This window comes from Abramis brama (genome assembly GCF_963993115.1).
Source record: "Abramis brama genome assembly, chromosome: 14".
In the NCBI taxonomy this organism is placed as follows: Eukaryota; Metazoa; Chordata; class Actinopteri; order Cypriniformes; family Leuciscidae; genus Abramis; species Abramis brama.
The window spans coordinates 32,028,669-32,053,774 of NC_139976.1; the positions used below are offsets into that span (position 1 = coordinate 32,028,669).

The window sequence follows — 25,106 nt, forward strand, 5'->3', positions numbered from 1 at the left end:
ATAAAGATTCATTTTTTGATAATTTTTTGTGCAGTCCCTTGCATGATACTTTGTTATGACCTCAAAACACTTTTACCATAGTGCATGATTTGTAAATTAATACATTTTGGCGATTTCATCACAGTCAGCTCAATATGGCTATTCTGACATTGTAAACTTGCTCGGTAGCGCACCTGGTACAGCATTGCACTTGCAAAGTTTGAGTGCTCAGGTATCCATAAAACACGAGTCATTGCACTCGATAAAAGAGATTGAAGACTTGTAGAATCAAGCTAATGTGTTTTTACCTCACACTTGCTTTTGTTAACCCTATTAGTTAGGTTTAAGGTCAGGATTAATGTAGGTAGTAAGTTATTTTAAAATGTGATGGAGTATTAAACTTTTATTTAACACAGACCTTTTATTTCTGAACTGCTGTGATACATGCAACAACCAGAGTAATAAAATGTTGCCAGATTCATGTTCAGGGCAATTCCACGCAAAACTGTCACATCCATAACGCCAACACAATGCCATTGTATTTAGTTGGCGTTATGGATGTGACATTTTTGCGCGGAATTGCCCTCCATCTGTTTCAAATAAAACTGAACACACTTATACCACTCACTAGAAATTTTGCTTCAAAATGTGCAAGAAGAAATGTAATACAATTTTGTAGCCAGACCACATTTTTCCAATGAACCTGGGTTGAAGACAACAGACAGATGTAGATTTATGCAGCAATGCTCACACAAAATTCCATATTTCTCAAACGGCATGAAAAACACATCGGAAATGCAAACACTTCAGTCAGTGAGAATGCAACAGAAATATAAACATTCGTCAAGCAAAATGATCGTGGGTAATTTTTCATAATTATAATTGAATTTCATCAATTGATTTTAAATTATTTTACTTTTGTTCCCAGGACTTTTACGTGCTTTTCCCAAATAACGTAACTGACCTCGACGTCCGGGTTAGCAGTAGCATGAGCCATCAGGCAAGTATTATTTAAATAAACTCCTGATGTACTTATAAACTTTCCAATGCCTTGTTTTATGAGTACAGAATCTATTTGTACTACTGTAGTAGTTTGGTACCATTCTGGGCATTATTAGTGGGGTAAATTACGAGATAGATCCTTGGACCCATTATATCTCGAAATAAGCTCTAACTTTAATAATGTTCGACCAAGGGAAAAAAGGCTTCTGGGGGGGTGTTTGGCTCGAGGTCATGGTGCAAAGGACCCTAGGTTGATTTTACTCCGAACCATCCCTTTAAGCCTCTCATTAAAGGGACAATGTGTAGGAATTTCTCCCATCTAGTGGTGAAATTGTATTTTGCATTCAAACGAATAATGCTCTCCAGCGCCTCGCTTTTTCAAATACGTGTTGCATCTACGGTAGCCGTTATGTACCAAAAAGCTATGACAGGATGTCTTCTACTTAATCGAGTTTTCCTTCGGGTGAACAGGTTTGTTATTTAAAACAAACTGCAACTTGAAACAACGAAAAAAAGAATGTTACAGCATGAATTACTGACTGTGAAAAACATTAACTATGGTAATTAGTAGTAATGCCTTCTTTATTCGTTATATTTTTTGAAGTACGTGCATTGTTAGATATCATCATCAGCGCCTTCTCTACTTTACTCAATAGCTGCTATTCATCAAAGAGCCTGTTTAACTTTTAACTATAAATGTTCTACTGTCTATATAATAAAGTACACAACCAAGCAATGAAAAAAAAAGCTTGTAATTAAGACCGTAACATTGACTTACCTGTCGATAAGAAAGCAGGCAACTTCAGCGTCTCTTTTGAAAGCTTTCTCCTGCATTAGCTATCCCAACATTAACCCTTGTTTTTGTAATCTCCGGTCACGTTTCCTTTTACGGTCTATTTTGGACTTTTTCGACGACGAGGACTCCTTATCCTGTGACTCAGCATATGTATGAATGAACGGTGTATAAATAACCGTGCAGTGCAGCCTTTTAAACTTGCCGGGGCAGTGACAAGCGCCTCTCACTGCTCTGCTCCTCCGCTTCTGCTGGCTTCAGTCATGTGACGCTGGTTCTGAACGAAAACGCGTTGTGGAAACGCGTTAGCCTAGTATGTTTTGTCCCTCTCTGCTATTATAGTTTTTCAAGATGGCGGAACTACATGGAAACTATTAGTCTAAAATACTAGAAAACATTGTATCCACTCAATTGTGCTCCTTCTTGCAAAAAAAAAAAGAAAAAAAAGAAAGAAAAGGATATAAATGAAAAATTTCAGTCCGGTTTCAGGCCCCATCATAGCACAGAAACTGTGCTCATTAAAATTTACAATGACTTACTTCTATCTTCTGACCAAGGCTGTATCTCAATACTAGTTCTACTTGATTTTAATGCTGCGTTCTACATTATAGATCATAAACAATCTTAGATTTTCCTTAAAAACTACACTGATATTCAAGGACAGGCATTAAGATGGTTCAGATCATATCTATCAGACCGTTACCATTTTTGTTTATTTAAAGATAACATCAGTAAATTATGGAGTGCCGCAAGGATCTGTGTTAGGCCCTCTGCTATTTTCAGTATATATCACAACCAGATGAAATCTCTAAATTATCCAAGTTGACAAAGTGTGTTAAAGATATAAAATATTGGATGACCAGTCATTTTCTTCTACTAAATTCCAATAAGACTGAGGTATTACTTATTGGAACAAAAACCTGTACACATAATCTCTTAGAACACAATTTACATTTAGAAGGATGTAATGTTACTTCATCCTCCACAGAAAAGACCTGGGTGTTATATGACAGCAACTTGTCTTACGAAAAGTAAAGTCAAGTTTTTAAGATTCAACCGGAATGAGGCAATTATAATGTCAAACTGAACAATATGCAATATACTTTGTCTTGATGAACTGGGACGCATCATCAGTGATTTTCCCTGAGGTCCTTGGGTCTTTCAACATCAGACACCCTCTCCAGGTGACCTGGCCGGGGTTGATCTGGCCTCAACCTGCATCCCAGCAGGAACTGCCCACGCATCAGCCCTCTCCCAAAGCCACCTAGTGTCATATGGACCTCTGTAAACTCACAGTATGTCTTCCAGCCAAGTCTCCACCAGATCTTGGGCACTGTAAGTTCCAGCATGATCAGCTGTTTTGTGGCCTCAGAGCTAATGATCATGTCACTGGAGTGATACTACATTGTTGCAATGTGCGGATGGAACTTCAATTGTTTGCCCAGGTCAACTTTCAACAGTCAGTCAGAGACTGTGTAGAGGAAGCCAGAGTTTCTCTCCAGCTTTCACAAAATGGATGGACTTTATGGTGACATGGTGGTTTTTGCTAGTATTTATTGCATTAGCTATACTATCAGCAACTGCCTTGAGCACCTGGTTATAGCACCAGCGATAACAGCCTTCCCTTAAGATCTTTGGGCACCTGCTGAGAAGATGTTCCAATGAGCCTTTCCCTGGACACAGGGAGCAGGAGAGTGCTCTTGCCCCAGAGATGGAGGTTTGCTGGAATTGGTAGTGTGCCATACACAGCCTGGACAAGTCAAGTCAAGTCACCTTCATTTATATAACGCTTTTAATAATATGAATTCTTTCAAAGCAGCTTTACAGTGATAATAGGAAATTACAGTAACAGAGATTGTTTTGGCTTTACAGCAGCTCTAGGATAAAGGTATTGTCCAGCTAAAGATAGTTTTGATTGATTGATTCACTTCCGTTGCGAAAATCATTAGTTGCTAACAAGACACCGTTCTAACAGAAAACCCTCTCCGCGCTCCAGCCGCCCATCCGCACAAAACAGTGCCTGGTGGGTCGAGAACGCACTCACAGAAATAGGTTCCAAGGAGCAAACGATTATCAATTATCTCTGCACAACCTCTGCGCAAACCTCTATGCAAACACCGACGTCACGCACATGCGCATCACGTGTTCAGTCCATAGGTATGCACGTTTAAATATATATGTGCGCAGGCATGTAGTCCTTCTTTACAAATCAACCCTGAACAAACTACTTGTCTGGCCTTAAAAAATTATAATACAGAATTATTTATCGCGTCCGTGTAGCCACGTGGTGACCCTGAAAAGATAAAATTACAACGTCGACAAGGAACTTGACATGAAAGTAGTCTGCCTGCATGATGTTTGTCCAGGTGGTCTTGCACTGAGATATGCCTTCCCATTTCGTCCTTGCCTTAGCCCCACCACCCTACTAACTCGTTCCTCTTCCACACCTGCTTGAACTTCCTGCTGAATCAGGTGGTGACGATCTCCACTACTCAAGCTCTGGGTAAAACCCAACCACCTATGGAGAAATACGCTGATCTTCCTCTCTAGAGATCCAACTGTTGACAATGGGACTGCATAGACCAGCAAAGGCCACAAGACTCGTGTTAGAAAGCAATGCTGGTAGATCCAAGCTTGGAATCTGCCAGCCAAGCCTGACTATTCTACCTTGCTAAGCCTTTGTTGGCCTTGTGAATAACAGCAGAGTCTATTAGTGTGGAATCATAGAGCGAAACTCTCGTAATAGAGGGAATGGTCATTCCGAATAGTAAAAAGCGCTAACGCCTACTCAACCAGAACCTTAAGCATTTGCTAGGTAGGACAACTAGGTTGCCTCGGTTTTCACAGGCTTCTCTGATGACCAGAGTAACTCTGATCCAGACACCCTGGAACTCCTGGAATCCTCATTTCTGCACTGAAGTTTCAATGTAGCTGTTCTTGAGGAGAAAGTCAGTCAGTTAGCCTTTGGGAAGTAATGCTGAAAAACACCTACCCTTCAATGCTTAATTGATTTTGGATTTATGCACTAATGTTTAAACTTTGAAAGCCCTACTAGCATAAAAACATTACATATGCTGTAAACAGTGTAATTTCAGTATCACTGAGATACTATTAATGGTTTTTTTTTATTATCATTATTTTATTCGTTTTATTTGTATATTTACTGGCTTCATTTTCATTTTGGTTAAACTTTTAACAATGTTGTTGTGTTTTTGACGTTTATTGTTTATTTTTTTTCTATTCATTTTATTTCAGTTTTAGTTTTAGTCATTTTAGTACATCAAGCTAAACTAAATTAAAATAAAACAACTAGTTGAGTTAAAATAAGTTTAAAAAGTTTATTAATTAACAAACAATTTAATTTATTTAATTCATTTTATTCGCAGTAACAAATTTTTTTTTTTTTTATGGTTTTGGATTTAGTTTTTAGTTAAAGTTAACTATAATAACCCTGACTGTAAAGCAATATTAATCTATGCAGTCACATAAATGATAATTTGATTAATTGAGAATTCAACAGGGAATTGTATGTTCACGTACTACTTTTTGTCAAAAGCTATCTGAATAAAGTGGATTAGTTTAGGGCCAGAACATTGTTTAATTCAATCCCCTAAACTACAAACATCTCCACTCCTCAACAATCACATACAACCAGTGGATCACTTTGCGTGATCACATCGTGCGGCAGAGGTGGACCCAAAGTCAAGGCTGTTGGTTCAATCGCATGCTGTGCTATCGAGCTGACCGGAGCATGTTTTGTTCCAGAGCTGTTGCACAGGATCAACACTTTTTAACTGTTGTAATAAGCTGCAGACAGACTCGCAGGAAACAGCAGGTCCCTGAAGACCACATGGGCTAAGCCGGGCCTGGTGCAGTCCACATGTCAGAACCTTGCATGTGTTTTCCATCATTAATTAGCTGAGATGTTTGCTGCATGCCGTCACCAGATAACCGCAAACGATTATGTAACATTTTTGTCAGCGAAAGCAATGCCCCCGGTCGCTCGCCAACATAAACCATGCACAGGAATGTGAATGGCCTTTGACTTGGGCCGTGACCCTGAAAACACATAGTTGGCACATGTAAACTTGATCTTATGTTTGTTTGGAATGGCCAAGCTGTTGCTGTCATTGTTTGCATTCCGTCCTCTCGATTGCAGCATTAATACACGAACATGACTGTTGCCATAAGCTATTAAAACTTTACAGAGAAATGAAACACTTGTAATTGTGCAACAAACGCTTGATTGACATTATGGCTTAGAAAATATGCAAGTATCAAACATAATGCTCAGCAGCAAAGTTACCCAGCAAGAAAGAATATGTTGCTATGACCTCTATGAAAGAGTGCAGCATTTGTAAAGAATTCTACCCTTACAAAAAAAAGTGTAGTGGTAGTACCACGGTACAAATGGAACTGCAGTTGCAAGTTCTTGGTTTACCAGTTACTTCCAAGAATACATCCAAGTCATTCCAAAAAAATCATAGTAGCATCATGGTGTACAGACCCTTTCCAAAAAATTTTAATATCATGGAAAAGTTTATTTATTTCCATAATTCTATTCAAAACGTTAAACTTCCATAGATTATAGATTCAGGGCCCACAACTTAAACGATTTCAAGTATTTAGTTGTTTATTTGTACATAATTTGGGCTTCCAGCTCATAAAACCCACGAAAACAGGATTTCAAAAAATTTGAATATTACATGAAATCACACAGTAATTACACAGTGATACCATGGTCATTGAACCAGGTTTTGGTTCTTTTGGCAGTGTGGGCAGGTGCAAATCCTGCTGGAAAATGAAGGAAGCATGAAGTGCTCTGAAAATGTCCTGGTAGACGGCTGCGTTGACTCTGGATTTAATAAAGCACAGTGGACCAAAGTCCTCTTTTCTGATGAGAGCAAATTTTGCATCTCATTTGGAAACCAAGGTCCCAGAGTCTGGAGGAAGAATGGAGAGGCACACAATCCAAGATGCTTGAAGTCCAGTGTGAAGTTTCCACAGTCTGTGTTGGTTTGGGGAGCCATGTCATCGGCTGGTGTTGGTCCACTGTGCTGTCCACTCAACGCAGCCGTCTACCAGGACATGTTCAGAGCACTTCATGCTTCCTTCAGCAGACAAGCTTTATGGAGATGCTGACTTCATTTTCCAGCAGGATTTGCACCTGCCCACACTGCCAAAAGAACCAAAACCTGGTTCAATGACCATGGTATCACTGTGTAATTACTGTGTGATTTCATGTAATATTCTAATTTTTTTAAATCCTGTTTTCGTGGGTTTTATGAGCTGGAAGCCCAAATTATGTACAAATAAACAACTAAATACTTGAAATCGTTTAAGTTGTGGGCCCTGAATCTATAATCGTTTTGAATAGAATTATGGAAATAAATAAACTTTTCCATGATATTCTAATTTTTTGGAAAGGGTCTGTATGTCAAAACAATGCTAATCATATCCAAAAGACGTAAAGACAATATTGTGGTACTTTTTGATACTTATTTTGTACTCTCTACAAAAGTTTGTGTTAAGGTCAAGGTCAAGTTTATTTGTAAAGCACATTTAAAAACAACAAACGTGGGTGGTCTTTTTTTTTTTTTTATGTTTTTAACATACAGTTTGACATACAAAAGGCAATTTTCCACCTCGGTGGACAATAAAGATTGTAATATTGTAATATTGTAAAATAATATGAAGTAATATTGTGAAATATTATCACAATTTAATATAACAGTTTTATATTTTAGTATATTTTACAATTTTATTTATTCCTGTGATGGTAAAACTGAATTCCCTTTCAAGGGAACTAGCTCTGCGTTGATTGACGCTGTCTCACATTATTTTGGTATAGTTTTGGGCAGGTTTTTTCTTGGAGTAGGTGGGTTTTGGCAAGCTTTTGGGCTGGAAATCGTTAGCCCAATCTAGCAACACTGCTGGCTGTGTACATTGTGAACAGCTTCATTAGGGACACTCTGGAGGAGGGCGCTCAGTCTCGCGTTACCCATGGCACAGGTCCCGCTGCTGCCGAGACACAGTGGCGATCCACAGTAAGTCATGAGGATCGCAAATGGATCTAGTAGAGGGGATAGAGACAGGCCTGGCCTTATCTCTGCCCTCACCTGCTAGATCCAGTACCTTCTCTCAGGGTTCGGAAGCACGCAATGCGGTTTCTTCCACCCTGGGTGAGGCACCGGTGCTACAGTTATCTAGATCTGAGGAGTTGGATATTGTAAGCATTGATGCAAGAGATGTTGAGGACTCGTCACCTCACTGTCCTGCATTCGAGGAGCTGGTGGAGGTTGGACTAGCACTGTTGCCTAGTATCTAATGGCCAGCTGGGAAGCAGTATATTGAAAAATATTAAAATTAGCAAATTCACATACATTCTAAGCCATAAACATCTTTAAAACATCTGCTAAATATTTTGACATCAGACAGGGAGCATCCTAAAAACTTATTTCAGATGTGAAAACAATACAAATACGACTTTTACATTTTCTGATGAAAAATGCTTGGTGGTTGCTGTGTTGTTCTGGGTGGTTGCTTACTTTTCCAAGTCAAACGAGTCAAAAATTATAAGTCAGATCACTTATAAAAGCAACTGAGCACTCCTCAAAAAGCCACATGATTTAATCATTCATTTCCACATTCACTTTTCTGTAGCAAAATCATTTATTATTCTGCAGCAGTGGTTCAGGACGAGTTTCATGCCAAAGATTAATAGGTACAATGCTACAAAGGAAGAACTGACTCGACTCATCCACAGTACTAGTGATCACATTTCTGATGATTCCAAAACAAATGAAGCAGCCCGGTGCAAACTCCTCATGAATATCCACTGTAAATATGATAATATTCCAACAAACATATTGTCAAAACAGAGCTGATAAAATGAAGTGCAAGTTGTCCTCTTCTCACGATAAAATCATGCCTAAATCATGATAGCCAAAGCTGAGATACTACTAAAAGGATCCATCTGACACAGAGGCCAAGATACTGCCAGGAATGATTATGTGAAGATATTTTAAAATGTTGTTTATGTAGCACTTTGATAGGACAAAGATTCCAGTGAAACGAGAGAAACGAGCAATACTTTTGAATGCTAAACAGTAGGCACATTAACATTATCTATTCATAATCAGACTGATGGCTCAATCAGATTGAACATCCTTCATATAAACATCTCAATCAATCTGATTGATCTTGACCTGAATCAAATGGGGTGTAAATGTTAAAGTCTGTATGAAATAGAAGTTGCAATAATCTTTTCTTCCCTATTGTGACATGTATAGTACACGTGTATAGTGCATGTACACATACCTAATGAGTGAGTAACAAAAAGACGAGTGTATACAAACACACAACATCTTCAGCAGAGCATGTCTCAGATGAGGGACACCTGGTCTTACCTTTCTTTGACTTGGCACCAATCTTTAGCTTTGAAGGCCACGCAATCTGAGTATCTGTCTCCTCCATGACCTGTGGGGAAGAAAATGATACACACGTTGAAACGACCATATTCTACAATTTTTTTTAGTCAATTCTACTTAAAAGTTTAGTGTTTTTGCACAAAAATAGTCATATTTTGGGTTTATTCACCATTCTCTACTCTCTCTCTCTCTCTCTCTCTCTCTGACAGGTCAGTTTTGCTACAGTACCTTTAAAAGTTCATATAAATGACTATTAAGTCTAGCTAAAATCAACATAAATGTCATAGGTCATGCTGTTGTTTATTTGGGTGGGCCTGATACTGGTGAGCTGCTGCATACTGAGTGGTTGTTGATATGCAAATGTGGACTATTATGTTAATAGTTATGTTAATGCTTATGGTTGTCATTTGCACAACTAGGGATGTCAAATGTACGTTGGACATTTTTTGGACAATTATTTGTGCAGGGATTGTGAATGTTAGAGTATGTAACACTACACTACAGTACACTACAAGTCTCTTATGCTCACCAAGGCTACATTTATTTGATCAAATATACACAGAATATATATCAAATATAAACAGTAATATTGTAAAATATACTTAAAATAACTTTTCTATTTGAATATATTTTAAAATGTAATTTATTTCTGTGATGCAAAGCTGAATTTTCTTCAGTTTCACATGATCCTTCAGAATCAATTCTAATATGCTGATTTAGTGCTTTTTATTGCAAACATTTGATTGTTTGAGTATGTATCCATGATTCATACTCTTATTCTATGATACTTGCAAAAAGGTACATCTATATAATTGCATCTTAACTATCATCATCCAACTACTATGATAAAACTGCTGTATGTATAGCACTGTTGTTGGTCTTCCCTTCCTCACCATGGTAACGTAACGGTCAACATCAGAAATTGGGCCAGCCGTGGTAATCCACATTCCAATAAGCTGATGTTGGTCATCTGAATAAAATGTCAAGAGCATGTCTGTTGAATATGTTACTAATGATAAACCACTAATTACTTGCAACTTCAAAGTAGAGCCAAGAAAAGATAATATTTTCACAGTACTGGACGTGGGAGTTTTTGACCTTTCTTTGAGATTTAGATGACAAGAAAAAGAAAACAACACGCATATACAGGTAATTCATAATCAAAATATTTATCCCTCAACCTTAACAACGCATAATGATGCTTTGGGAATTTTATTTGGACAAATTGAGCAGTGACTCTTTATTTAATTTGGTTTACTATTGAAATACCAGTGCATGTAAGAGAGTAAAGGAAAAATGTTAAGGATTTCATCTTGGATTAGGTTTTAGGCTTTGGTTCTGCATATCAGATGTGTCTGTGATACATTTAGCTGTTGTCAAATGTATCAACGTGTCCTGTGTTAACGATCCCTGAAGACACTATAGGGGACAGATGTTTCATGTCCTTTCAGAAATCATTATAATATGCTGATTTGCTGCTCATAAACATTTATTATGTCAAAAACTGTTGTGCTGCTTAATATTTTTTGTGGAAACCATGATACATTTGTAACATTATAAATCCCAATCCCATATGGATTACTTTTAGGCTGTCCTTATGCACTTTTCAGAGCATTGAAGTTTTGGTCAGCTACACTTGCATTGAATGGACCTACTACTTTTCGTCTATTGAAGCATTGAAGCATCTTTAAGCATTGAACTTAAAATGTTAATAAATTCAGTAGGAATGTAACTGAATTTGAAATTGAAAATAACTCATGAACATCAAGTCACCATTTTTTTCTCCAAATAACATCAATCCCAAACATAAAATGGTACGTAATTTAATCATTTGAAACCACCCATGTTATGATCCATGTCCCTCGGCCACATATGTTGTGCAGTAAGAGTAATATAATACCACCTAATTAAAATATCTCAAAGTATCTAGAGCAAAAAGTCAAAAATCTCATGAAACCGAAGATCTTTAAATGGAAAACAGAAAAAAATACCCCTCCGAATATTTTCAGCATTAAAAACGGAGCATGTAAAAGCCCGCAGCCATCAGGAGAGAGCTACGACCTGAACAGGATGCGAGGGCCAGTTAAGTGCTTGTGAAAGTCATTGTGTATATCTAGTGATTTCAGCAGTGGCCGGTACAGTCCTGTAGGGTCATTGATTAAAGTTGCTGTCTGGAAAATTACAGAGGTCTTGAGATATTCCAGACGACTCTGAGGTGTCTTCCTCAAGTTAAAAGCAAACAAGCTGATGTCACTTCTGGGCAGTAGGCATTTCCCAGGGCTCTTACTTGCAGATGTGTCCTCTGGCTGTGATCCAAAAAGCTAGTGAGCTGCCTCCATAGACAGCATTTGAAGTCATCACAAGCACTCAGGATGCGAAGACTGGTCACAAGGGTTGGCACTAAACTGCTTTATTATGCCTTAAGTGGCCTACTTTTGGCTGAAATCATTGGAAATACAGGTGTCTACCTTTATTTTTGCAGAACTACAAAGACGTACCTACAATTGACTGTTTCCAGCTAAAATAAGCACTAGTGGCAGTAAAACAGCAACAACTTTCTTACCTTTTCACAAGGTAAAGGATAAAACTGAACATGCCAGTAGTGCCACTCACTAGACATTTCACTTTAAAAGTGTCGTAAAACGCAGCAAACACAATTTGCAATGTATTCTTCACGGAGAATGCAAATCCAGAAAGTACAGCAAAGCGAAATCAAAGATGATTGACAAAGTGAGAGAAATCCTGTTTAAAAAATCAAATCATATTTTAACTTATTGCTATTAAAAATGTACTATTTTACCCAGCATTTGTACTTTATACATGATAAGTATCACACTGTTAGCACAGAAACATGCTTGAAATCAGTTTTGATTTGAGAAAATGTGTGAGCAGCGCTACTTGTATGATGCATAGTTGTTGCCTATGACCTATGTTCAAAAAGAGGTTCCATTATGCTACTTAAAGGGATAGTTCACCCAAAAATGAAAATTAGCCCATGATTTACTCACCCTCAAGTCATCATAGGTGTATATGACATTCTTCTTTCAGACGAATACAATCGGAGTAAAAATGCCCTGGCCCTTCCAAGATTTATAATGGCAGTGATCGGCCGTTTATGTTTTGAAGTCCATCAAAGCACATCCATCCATGATAAAAGTGCTCCACACGGCTCTGGGGGGGTTAATAAAGGCCTTCTGAAGCGAAGCGATGCATTCATGTAAGAAAAATATTCAAATTTAAAACTTTATCGAGTAAAATGACTAGCTTCCGGCAGACGGCCTATGCAAGTCGACTTGCGCCAAAAGAGTAACATTTGACGCTGTATGACGTAGGATGTAGGAGTAGCATAAGCTTTGACGCCTCTCGCGGTTCAAACAAACAGGGCTGGGCAACAAACTCAAGCTCCTCCGACATTTCAATTCTCGTTTTAGACTTCTAATTCATGACTGGTGTTTTGTTTTGCTCTATCCTCTGCGTTTCCACGTTCGTCATTACGTTGTACGTCAAGGTCAAGTGTTACTCTTTCGCGATAAATGGGTTAGGGTTAGGGTGTGATGTGTACGGCCGTCTGCCGCAAGCTAGTTATTTTAGTCGATAAAGTTTTAAATATGGATATTTTTCTTACAAACACATCGCTTCACTTCAGAAGGCCTTTATTAACCCCCCAGAGCCGTGTGGAGCACTTTTATCATGGATGGATGAACTTTGATGGACTTCAAAACAGAAACAGCCATTCACTGCCATTATAAAGCCTGGAAGAGCCAGGACATTTTTTTATATAACTCCGATTGTATTCGTCTGAAAGAAGAATGTCATATACTGTACACCTTGGATGGCTTGAGGGTGAGTAAATCATGGGCTAATTTTCATTTTTGGGTGAACTATTCCTTTAAGAAGGCAGCTGACATCAAGACAGTATACTAGGCTTTGGAACGGTGTGTTGAATGCAAATGGTGTCTCTTTATGTCTCATACTTATCTTTTAAGGTTCTTTATCAATTGCGACTGTGAAGAGTTCTGTTTGCTCTTTGTTATGGACTCACTCAAAGAACTCTGGCTGGGGTCCTACTATCTAACAATGACCCACGTAAATGCTTCTGTGAATGCTGTTTTTGGCAAAGCTGTGCCCGCCTGAAAGAAGTTTTCAAACGGACCACACACAGCTCCTGAAAACTTACACAGCCAAAACATTTTACATGTTACTGGACACCACCGTTAACAGGTCTAATGTTCTTACAAATTAAATGGGCTGTTAATTTAACAAGCTCTGAATTCATAGTCAACTCTGGTTGCCCACAGATACTCTCAAAGATATTTTGAGCCAAAATAAATTTCTGATTTATTCCATGAATTTATACATTTAGATGTGAATTTACAGGCGATGACAAATGTGCAAAGAGCCTAAGATGTCTTTTGATTTGCTAAAATATGAATAAACAGTTCACAGCAACATATTTTAATGAATAAAACAATATTAATAAAAGCCTTAATTCAATCTGCTCATTTTTTTTTTTTTTACTTTTTGAAGCATCAAAGTGGTAGTTGTCAACGGAGGGACAGAAATCTCTCAGATTTCATTAAAAAGATCTTCATTTGTGTTCCGAAGATGAACGAAGGTCTTGCGGGTTTGGAGCAACATGAGGGTGAGTAATTGATAACAGAATTTAAATTTTTGGGTGAACTATCCCTTTAAATATGGCTTACATATGAATAAACAATGAACAGCAACTTACAACAAAATATTTTACCAAAACTGAACATTTCAGAGATGTATACAGCAAATGTGACAAAACACTCCCCAAAAAAATGAGTGCTAGAATTTTTTTAAATCAAAATTAAATACATGATATGCCAAATAATTATTCAAATTAAAATTTGATGGGAAAAAAAGATAATACAATCCATTATTGTGGCAGATAAGTAAAACTTTGAAGTGTTTTGAAGTCAATATAGTTTCCATATAACTGATCAGCATATCACCGTCTGGCCTTCAGTCCACAGAAATCCAGTATGCAAAGTGTTCCACCGAACTCTATTAAATATTATGAGTAGATATTTACATAAAACGAAGGCTGAAGATTTTTTAAATGTGTTGGAAACATAAAAAATTGGACCTCTGAGAAAAAGCTTGAAAATCATTTGCGTACACTATGTGCCAGACTAAGACATGTTTTGGAGAGAGAGAAAAAGACTGCGTAATAAATTAAGCCATGTGATTATGTTTATGGTGTGAGCAAAATCCTGCTGCGCTCCACCGTGAGAATGGACAAAATGATGCAAGACTGTGTTTGCCACCTGTTTCCTGCCCCAGTCCCGCTGTGCTGTGCCACAGGTGTTCGGCAAGGAATTGTGGGCCTTAGGACCAAACTCAAATTGGGACTTAGTTCACATAAACAGCTTTAAGTGTCATTATAAAATATGAGGGGCCTTCTATTGACTCAGCTGAGGCTCTGAAGTGTGTTTGGTTCATTGGGTCGGGGTGACATTGTTCCTGTTTTTTATCAAAGTTTGGGTACGTAGGGAGCATGAACTTACACAAGTGTGAGGGACACGTGATACCAATTCAGCCCGGCATCGTAGATGCTCTGACAAGCCTTTTCCAGAGTCACATGGAAAGGGAGGAAATGCCTCAAACTGTTTCTACTGCAGAGGCCGGAACTGTATAATATCACCCTGTTTTTCTTGATCTCCTCAAAAATTGCTATCTTTGAAGATTCCCTTCCATAAATAGAAAGGATCGGGGGAGTTGAAAAACAAACCATGGTGCTCGATTCATGCTCAGTAAAAACAAAAGCCCATCCACTGTTCAGGAAAAGAAATGGAATGATTTCCTTTCAGTTGTTTAATAGACCCTATGTAGCTCCGCCCCTTTTCAGTGCTTTTCAGCTTGTCTTACGGTTTGTATTTCCACAGCATGAAGGTAAGATCTCACGGATTTATGAACGAACCCCTCATTTTAAAATCTTTCCGATCTACTGACATTTGTTATGACATCGCTTCAAACATTACAATGCTCGTGATAACTTTCATTAACTCTACTCTTTGACAGCAATGCCATATAAATATACAGAGCTACCGCGAAAATGGAAGTTAAAATACAAAATTCTAAAGATGGATGCGCGCTTGTTTTTTCTACAATGGCGCATAAGGTCATCACATCAGTAAAAAACACTTAACTTCACATGGGCCCTCTGAGCATCATGAAAAACAAACTATACTCTATATAGAGACAGTGACCAAAACAAGACTAGAACTAGAACACTCCCATCTTATCATAATCAACAAAGCTGTCACTGTATGTTTATACAGTTTCATTTGACTGTTTGAGTCTTGCAGTACAGCTTCAGTCTGGAATTCAGACATTCTTTTCTTATTCAAACAAAATCCTGTCATCCAGCATCTCCTCCCTCTTTCATCTTCATCCTTTTCACCAAAAATGTGTTTTAGGTGGACAGATCAATACAGTACAAAGAACATCAAAAAAATGTAGGATGTTGGAAAATAACAATGTCTTTTCTGTTAACCAAATGCTTTTTAATCTTCGCTATTGCTTCAAAGCAAATGAACAAGCGCGCTAGTGTAGTGACGTGTGTGTTCAAGTGAGCCAGATATGAGCAGATTCTGTGCAGTACGCTGTATTTAATATATCATGATGACTCACGAGAATTTGAACTAAATCTGTGCAGATTTGGCTTACACGAACTTCCCCAGCAAAGTGAAGTGAAAATTGGCTAGTGATTTGACAGCGTTACCTGCCACAGTTCATTTGGTGGGTTGGCGGGTGTCGATTTCAAACCCTGTGGATACTGTTTTCAAAACACATACTCACCTGCAATAGCGAGTGGTCGCTTATTAACTGACAAGCCTTAAAGGAGCCGCCCCTTAATAGATCATTTCAGACAGAGGGTCAGAATGAAGGTTAAACGTGATTCACGTGTGGCGTTTACGTGATTCAATACTAATCAAAATATTTCTAAATTCTGAGTAAAGTTTTTCGCTTTAGCCAAAAAATTTAAAAAGAGGTTGAATGAACCACTGAATCTTGAACCAATGCTGTTTTGCACATCAGCCATCAAATTTCTGCAGAGATGCTCCTCTGAGATTCTAAACCGCTTGGACATCTAGAAAAATTATGAAACGGAAACCTACGCTGTTCATTGCGAACAATAAAATTTGTCATTTAGAAACTTGGACAGAACGAGGCCGTTATTTTCATTGATGGTATCCATGATCAAAAAGCACACGGCTTAATCGCCAGTCATCTGTCACTTTGGTCAGCATGGCTAAGCAAGGCATTATTCATAAGCATAATAGAAGCCAGCCCGTTTGGAATAAAATGACTGAACCTCTGACATATATTATGTAGTCAATATGTAATCACCTTGTTCCTGCATGAGCGAGTGATTTGTTCGCTCAAACATGCTTTTATAACCAATACTACAAATCCCAAAGGAAAATGAGCTCAGAGGATTTAGTATTCAGTGGCACAGAGTTCCATTTTTAACAAATCTTCTTTTAATACGCTCACGTTGATCTACACTCCATTTCAAAGTGACCTCGCTTAAGATCAAGGCAAGAAAGAAAGCGATTCTTCATAATGCAGAACATGTCACAATGGAAATGTTTACAGTGCAGTTTCCATGAGATGGATGGAGTCTCTAGAGGCCCAAAACACTATTAACTCATCAAAGATGTGCTTTTTGCTCCTTTGAAGGGATACAACTTCGTCCAACAAAGGAAATGTACTATCACTTTCAAAACAGTTCTCTTTCGATTTGAGTTAACGAGAACTTATAAATTATATTCCGACCTCACACACACACCATGGTCCTGGCTTGGGAAAATCCCTCGCCTTTTGTTTTGGAAAAAAATGTGTGGTAGAAAGGTCAAAAATAAATCTGGCCAACCAGAGCACTTCATTATTACGCTTAGCGGAAATCAGGCAGACAGACAGTGAGCAAGAGCGAGGCAAGTCATCTATCATGAGGTGTGGGGAAAGCCTGGCAATATTACAAACTCGTCGAGTAATTCCATATGATCCCTGTCGCAAACAGTTTCTCCTGTATCTGTGTGAGGCACAAACACCCGCTGAGGTCCAGAAGTCTGATCCTTCGCGCCAGCACACAGAGGCTTACCTCACAGCTTGTGTGTCACATCCAGCGAACGGGATTGAGGGTGGAGGGCTAGGAAACGGCCCAAATCAGTGTTTCCATGAGCACACTGTTTCAGCGTACTGTGCTAGATGTTGTTGTTCACCCTATGCATCGTTGAGATTGGCATCTTGCACGACTGACGAATGGTGTTTGTTTTCCTATAATTCATGACATCTCGTCAAATAAAGAAGACATGTAGGAAAACTCAGACTCAAAGAGGAATCGGGCCAAATGTTTTGGTTTTTTTAGACAAAAACAAGGGATTCAGCGGCGAGAAGAATTCAAAAACAGGAAGGATCAGGTAAGGCTGAGAACATCACAGATGCAAATTTACAGAATAAGCAGCAAAATAGGTCAACCAAAAATTCTGTTATCGTTCACTCAGCCTTATTGACTTATTGATTTCTTCTGAGGAACACAAAAAGAGTTGCTCTTTTTCATACAAAAGTGACCAGGGGCTGTCAAGCAGCAAAAGGACAAACAAAGGCCATATGAGTTGTGCGTTATATTCTGAGTCTATCAAAAAGTCAAAAAATAGTGCTGTGGGGATGGCATATTTTTGTGGGCCAAAACCCTGGAACAAGTTAGCATTTTAGCACTTTTGGTTCCATCAATGGGTTCCATTAATGGGAAGTCAATGGTTTTTTGGGGTTTTTAAAATAACGGCTGTGGTTAACACAAGATCAAGATATTTTCATGTTTTATTCTAATGCATAAAATACATCAGCAATGCCCCATTTTGATAGAATTTTTTTAAAGCTTTTATTTGTCTTGAAAAAGCCGGTTGCTAACAAGTGGCTAAATGGTTTTACAGAGGTTGGCAGGGACGTTAAAACATCATTGTGGCGAACAGGTAAACTCATCTACTCACTAGTCTGCTTTTACAGCCTAATTGTGTTAATAAGCATGCTCTTGCAAACTATTATGACTCGAACTTTCAGAGAAAATGTATTAAAATTAGTGCAGTCAAATGTTTAATTATGATATTCATATCAGTAAGTCCCAAGCGATATGTCAGTAAATAAGTTAATTGATTGACTTAGTATGAAATAAATGAATTTTAAATACATTTTGGCATTCACTAAGGAAAATCCAATAGAGTTTTTTGTCGAGGAAGCCAGGGTGATGCTAACTTCTGGGTTGGCCTACAAAAAAACGTTAGGACTTGCAAAATAGACAGAACTTTAAGTTGTAATTCATTGAAAATTATGCTTATTAGCATGGTTCCAATTCACTTGTATTGTAATGAAAAGAACAGCTTAGACATTCTGCAAAATAACTTCTTTTGTATCATACGAAAAAGTCATACGAATATCACGATGAATGAATAATAACAGAATTTTCACTACTGGGAAAACTATTTCGTTTATTAATCATAAACAAAACAATAAAAGTGCCTCAAAGGGAGCTCTGATTTCAGGCCTATTTAAAAGTCCAATATGAAAAAGATTAAATTATGGCACACAGTACAATGCAAGTCTTTGTACAGACACAAGTGCAATGTTTACTTTTTACGCCCGCCCTACTTGTTGAGGCTTATCGTAGTTGCTCCAGCCAGCATGCACCTGCTTTTCATTTCCCTCCCAGAATTCCACATCAGCCTGTTGACAAATAACTTTACAACAGTTTACAATTCATCCTCATTCTATAAACAACTAGGAGGGTTCGAAGGGGCAAGGAATTTATAAAATGAGTTAACGATGATGGTGATCCACACCAGAAAAATAAAATAAAAATGCACCATGCCAAGACCAGCCGAACGATTATCAATTCATTTCATTGTCTAAATTTGTGTAAAGATATTTCTAACTACACTAAAACATAGAGGTTTAATTTTTTTCGTCGCTATGGGGTTGCTAAGTGTCATGATTCCTGTCCTGTGTTTCCCTTGTCTTGTGTGGACTTTTGTTATTTCCTGTCCTGTGCCATGTTTTGTAGTCCTTTGTAGTTTTTCTTGTTTATTAGTCTCCCCAGGTGTTTCTGATTAACCACACCCCCTTGTTATCTTGTTTAGCTTGTTTGCCTGTGTATATAAACCTGTGCTTCAGTTGTTGTTTGTTGGTCGTTGTAGCTGTTTCCATGTTCCTGTCCTGTGTTCCTTTGTTTGCCCTGGAGTTCCTGTTTGTTTCATTAAATTAGTTTTGCGTATGGATTCTCTCTCTGCTTCGTCCTTGCCTCATCATAACAGAACGACCGACCAAACGATGAATCCAGCAGCTTTAAATTGTAATCTCCAGCCAAGTAGGCGCCTACGCCTGATTCTTATCCCCAGGATGCCTGCCGCCACATCTGCAAAGCCTGAGTCTCTTCGCGTCATGCCTGCAAAGCCTGAGTCTCTTCGCGTCATGCCTGCAAAGCCTGAGTCTCTTCGCGTCATGCCTGCAAAGCCTGAGTCTCTTCGCGTCACGTCTGCAGAGATTGTTCCCGTCACGCCTGCCGATCCAGAGATGGTTCACGTCACTTCTGCCGATCCAGAGACTGTTCACGTCACGTCTGCCGATCCAGAGACTGTTCACGTCGCTTCTGCCGATCCAGAGACGGTTCACGTCACGTCTGCCAATCCAGAGACTGTTCACGTCACGCCAGCCGAGCCAGTGTCTCCGGACAAGATGGCCGCCGCCACCGAGCCAGTGTCTCCGGACAAGATGGCCGCCGCCGAGCCAGTGTCTCTGGACAAGATGGCCGCCACCGCCGAGCCAGAGTCTGTGATGGTCCTGCCCAGCTCAAAGCCCTCTTCGCCGCTGGTCCAGCCCAGCTCAAAGCCCTCTTTGCCGCTGGTCCAGCCCAGCTCAAAGCCCTCTTCGCCGCTGCTCCAGCCCAGCTCAAAGCCCTCTTCGCCGCTGGTCCTGTCCAGCCCAGAGCCGCCTTCGCCGCTGGTCCCGTCCAGCCCAGAGCCTCTTTCGCCGCTGGTTCTGTCCAGCCCAGAGCTTCCTTCGCCGCTGGTTCCGTCCAGCCCAGAGCTTCCTTCGCCGCTGGTTCCGTCCAGTCTAGAGCTTCCTTCGCCGCTGGTCCTGTCCAGCCCAGAGCTTCCTTCGCCGCTGTTCCCGTCCAGCACAGAGACTTTTCCGCCGCTGGTTCTGCCCAGTCCTGAGCCTGTCTTCATCCCAGAACCTCAGCCCTCACCAGAGATGGCCGCCGGCATGCCAGAACCTCAGCCCTCACCAGAGATGGCCGCCGACGTGCTTGTTTTTGAGCCGGTGTCTGCTCTTGAGCCGGTGTCTGTTCCTGAGCCGGCGCCTGCTCCAGCCCATGTCTCCGTAGCTGTCCCCAAGAAAATTTGGGGGGGGCAGTAGGTCCCGCAATTGGACCATGGAGGCCGCGCCGCCATGTTTGCCTCTTCAGCCAGCTCCGCCCTGGCCGCCTGAAGGGTCGTCTCCGCCCTGGCCGCCTGAAGGGTCGTCTCCGCCCTGGCCGCCCGAAGGGTCGTCTCCTCCTGCACTGCCAGCTCCGCCCTGGCCGCCAGCAAAGCCTGCTCCGCCCTGGTCACCTGCACTGCCTGCTCCGCCCTGGCCTCCCGTACCACAGCAGTCTCCAGGCCCTCTTCCGCTCCACGGGCCTGGCCCTCCATCCCGCCCCCGGGTCCGCCTCTGCTCCACCATCCTCCTGAACTATTTCCTGAGGAGCGTCTGGAATCCGCTCCTTAAGTGGGGGGCTATGTCATGATTCCTGTCCTGTGTTTCCCTTGTCTTGTGTGGACTTTTGTTATTTCCTGTCCTGTGCCATGTTTTGTAGTCCTTTGTAGTTTTTCTTGTTTATTAGTCTCCCCAGGTGTTTCTGATTAACCACACCCCCTTGTTATCTTGTTTAGCTTGTTTGCCTGTGTATATAAACCTCTGTGCTTCAGTTGTTGTTTGTCGGTCGTTGTAGCTGTTTCCATGTTCCTGTCCTGAGTTCTGTGTTCCTTTGTTTGCCCTGGAGTTCCTGTTTGTTTCATTAAATTAGTTTTGCGTATGGATTCTCTCTCTGCTTCGTCCTTGCCTCATCATAACACTAAGGTCTTCTGATTGTTCGTTAGTGAATTGCTATGTTATTAGCTGCTTTTTCACTGTCGGGCCAATGCGAGCCAGGGCTAAAAATGGCCTCGGAACTCAAACACAGAGCCCAAAATCAAGATGCGTTTCCACTATCGGGCCAGTAGCCCAGCAGCGCTACCCTAAAACACGCCTCCATAGAACGACGTCACATGAACTCACCATTTCACCAGCTGACTGAAAACTAGCTAGATCACAAAATGAGCATGAAAGAAGCGAACATTTGGTCTTTTACTTAGAGACTTAAGATTCCAGCATTGATATTTGACCAATGTTTTACAATAAAAAATTTACAGTGACAGTAATTTATTAATTTGTGTCTGAAGTGCACATCTTAAGCACATCATGCAGAATCAAACTGGTATTTACCATTTCACATAAAAAGAGAACCTATTAGGTTGCACCTGCTTCCATTTATTTGCGATGACAAGAATGCAAGAAACAACTCCATTAAGGTTTAAGTCCAAAGGCTTGCATACATTACTTACATTTGTATTAACTTTTATTAAACTAAATTTAACGGTTATATCAGGTAGAAAGCTTGCAATAGTTTTTTTTTTTTAGTTTTTTTTTTTATAGTTAGGCCTAATAGTGATGCTTGCACTGACAAACATGACAAAATTAAATAATAGAAACTCTTTCAGTACAGAAAAAAGCATACTGCAATAAATAATTATTTTGTTGGCAACAAGTGGCAATTTTGATAACAGTATGAATAGCTAAGCAAATATTCTAAAATATATGTATATACATATATATATTGCTGCATTCTTTCAGAGAGATGAGGCAAGGTTTCCTGAGGTTTTGCCGTTACCCGATCAGAGCTCTCAGCGTGATAGAAATGTCTAAGGAAAAATGGCTGAATCCCATCATTGTGCAGAATCACGGAACACCCGAAGGCTCCAACAAGAAAACGCAGCCGCCATGATGGACAGGAACGCAATGTTGTTATTGAAAACACGTGTAATTTTAACAGACTGGTATCACTCTACCAAAGACATGCTCTTGGGGCGTGGGGCGCTGAGTCGGCAGACATATTTCTCTCACAGTCAAAAGACAGATTATATGCTTTCTTTTTTCTAAAAAACAGTCTTTATAAAAGGATTTGTTGTTGCTTTCAACCTATGTGAGATAATTCCTGAGGTAATTTTTCATGAATTCATCTATGTCTCTGGGTACAGGCTGAATTTCACATTCTTACATAGTGTGTTTAGATAAAGTATTTGTTTTCAGAGCAAGTTTGATGTGAGCAGAAAAATACCACTCTTATCTTTTTTACAAGGTTCCTTAGGAACTGTGTTATTTCTCAGAAGAAATATCATATGCTTCATTTTTAACATCCTCTAATTCAGATGACAAATAGGGCCCGTCACAAAGTCTACACTTTGCCTCATGGACTGTTTAGCAGTCGTCCAGAATGCAGGCTTTGCAGAAGGAGCATAGTGTGAGCATGCTTATGAAACCTAAAATAAAAAACTGGTTCCCTTGACAAAAACCCAATAGGATTTTTCCATTGACTTTTGGATTATTGCAGAAAATAAGCTCTATAACCAGCAAAAGATGCATGTTCATCATGCTAATCTTCACAAATGCACACAACTTTTATGAATTTTGAAACCAAATACAATCACAAGAAGTAAAAAGTTAAACATCTGAAACCTAAAATAAAAAAATTGTTTCCCTCAAAAAAACAAAAAACAAAAAAACAATAGGATTTTTACATTGGATCTTGGATTATTACAAAAAAATAAGCTCTGTAAGCAACAAAAGTTTATGATTCTTTCATTTTCATTATGATAATCTTCACAAATAAGCACAACTTTTATGAATTTTGAAGCAAAATTCAATCACCACAATTAAAAAGTTAAACGTCTGAAACCTAAAATAAAAAATTGGTTCCCTCAACAAAAAATAAATAAAAATAAAAACAATAGGATTTTTCCATTGGCTTTTTTTAAATTGGATTATTGCAGAAACTAAACTCTGAAACCAACAGTTAATGATTCTTACATGTTCATCATGGTAATCTTCAAAAATGCACACAACTTTGAAGCCAAATGCAATCACTAGAAGTAAAACATTTTAAGTCTGAAACCTAAAATGAAAAATTGGTTCCCTCTAAAAAAAAACACTGAGATTTTTCCAGTTGGTTTTGGATTATTGCAGAAAATAAGTTCTGATAACCAACAAAAGTTTATGATTCTTCAACAAAAGTTTATTTTCATCATGATAAATAATCTTTACAAATGCACACAACTTTAAAGCCAAATACAATCGCAAGAAGTAAAAAGCTAAACATAGGCTATAAACAAATAGCAAACTACAAACTACACCAATTCAACGTCACCAATATTAAGCCTCCAACAACTTTATACAATATACATTTAAAAAACTTTTTCCTGAAAGTTTAAGTTGGAATAGTTTGCCCAAGCGTGATTATAAATGCATTGAGGCTGTGAAAACGGACTAGCGGGTTGATGGGTTTTCCTGTTTGGCATGATGACGGCCATGGACTTCACGGACGCACGCGAGCAAAAGTCCGTGAGACCGCAAATCCCCATTTAGGCTGCCATTTGGGACGTGGCCATTGCTAAAACACTGTTCGCGATATGGAAGGTTGTGTTTATTTGAAAAGCAGGAATTGGCTTTTCTGAAGCTTTGCATCAGCTGCGACAACCCAAATTTGTGGCAGCCCGAGGCTTACGGTTCAGCCAGCCGTATCTTCCAGAACGGGCTAACCGAGACCCTTTCCAAGCTCTCTTAACTGGGTCTGATTATTTTCACACACCTTTCAGGTTAGCACAAATAAAACTTTGACATGTGCCGGATTTCTTACCAATATAGACTTGCCTGCGAGAGTGTTTATTTTGAAGGCCAGCATGCTCTGATTCAGGTGCTGAGTCTCATTCCTCTGTCTGGTTTCTCCTGTATTTATTCACAGCCTGCCAATTAAACCGGCAAGTGTTCGCCCTAAAGGCCATTCTACCCCACTGAATCCAAATACGCAAAGTGTGCTTGTTTTGGCGTGGCCATAAATGGACGGGAGACCTGTTTTGAGTATCCTTCAGCGAAAGGTGTCGTGTCACGAGTCACCGACTAAGTTCTCGTAGTAAAGGTGATTTATCACACACTTCACACTTTTGCACGGACTTCCTATACACTTTTGCAGAGGTCAATTTGAAATAATTTATTTAGCCATTTTAGGATCCATATTTTTTAACAGGCAGAGTTTAGCATTGCCGGCTAAAGTATCACATATATCACATATGTTGTGTTGGATTAATAATATTATTCTAATATTTAATATGGTGATTATAAAGCATCAAGGTATAGATTTTTTTATATTTTTGAAAGAAGTCTCTTAGAGCTGCATTTAACTGATCAAAAATACAGTAAAAACAGTAATATTATGAAATATGATTACAATGTAAAGTAACTAGTTTCTATTTGAATGTTTTTGTTTTTTTAATGTAATTTATTTCTGTGATGGAAAAGCTGAATTTTCAGCATCATTAGTCTTCAGTGTCACATGATCCTTCAGAAATCATTCTAATATTTACATTTTTTTTTAAGTATTTATCTACAAAAAAAAAGTTATTCTAATATGCAATATGGTGATAATTAAGCATCAAGGTACACTATCGTTCAAAAATTTGGGGTTGGTATGTTTTTGAATTTTTCTTATGCTCCCCAGAGCTGCATTTAGTTGATCAAAAATA

General features: G+C 39.2%; 1 protein-coding gene across 1 annotated transcript in view; it reads right to left on the reverse strand.

The window, feature by feature from the left end:
- bicc1 (BicC family RNA binding protein 1) overlaps positions 1-25,106 on the reverse strand; it is a 106,006-nt gene that overhangs the window by 59,024 nt on the left and 21,876 nt on the right. The window contains exon 3 of the mRNA XM_084135696.1: positions 9,184-9,253. Within this exon, the coding sequence (XP_083991822.1) occupies positions 9,184-9,253 (70 nt within the window). The remainder of the gene's footprint in view (positions 1-9,183; positions 9,254-25,106) is intronic.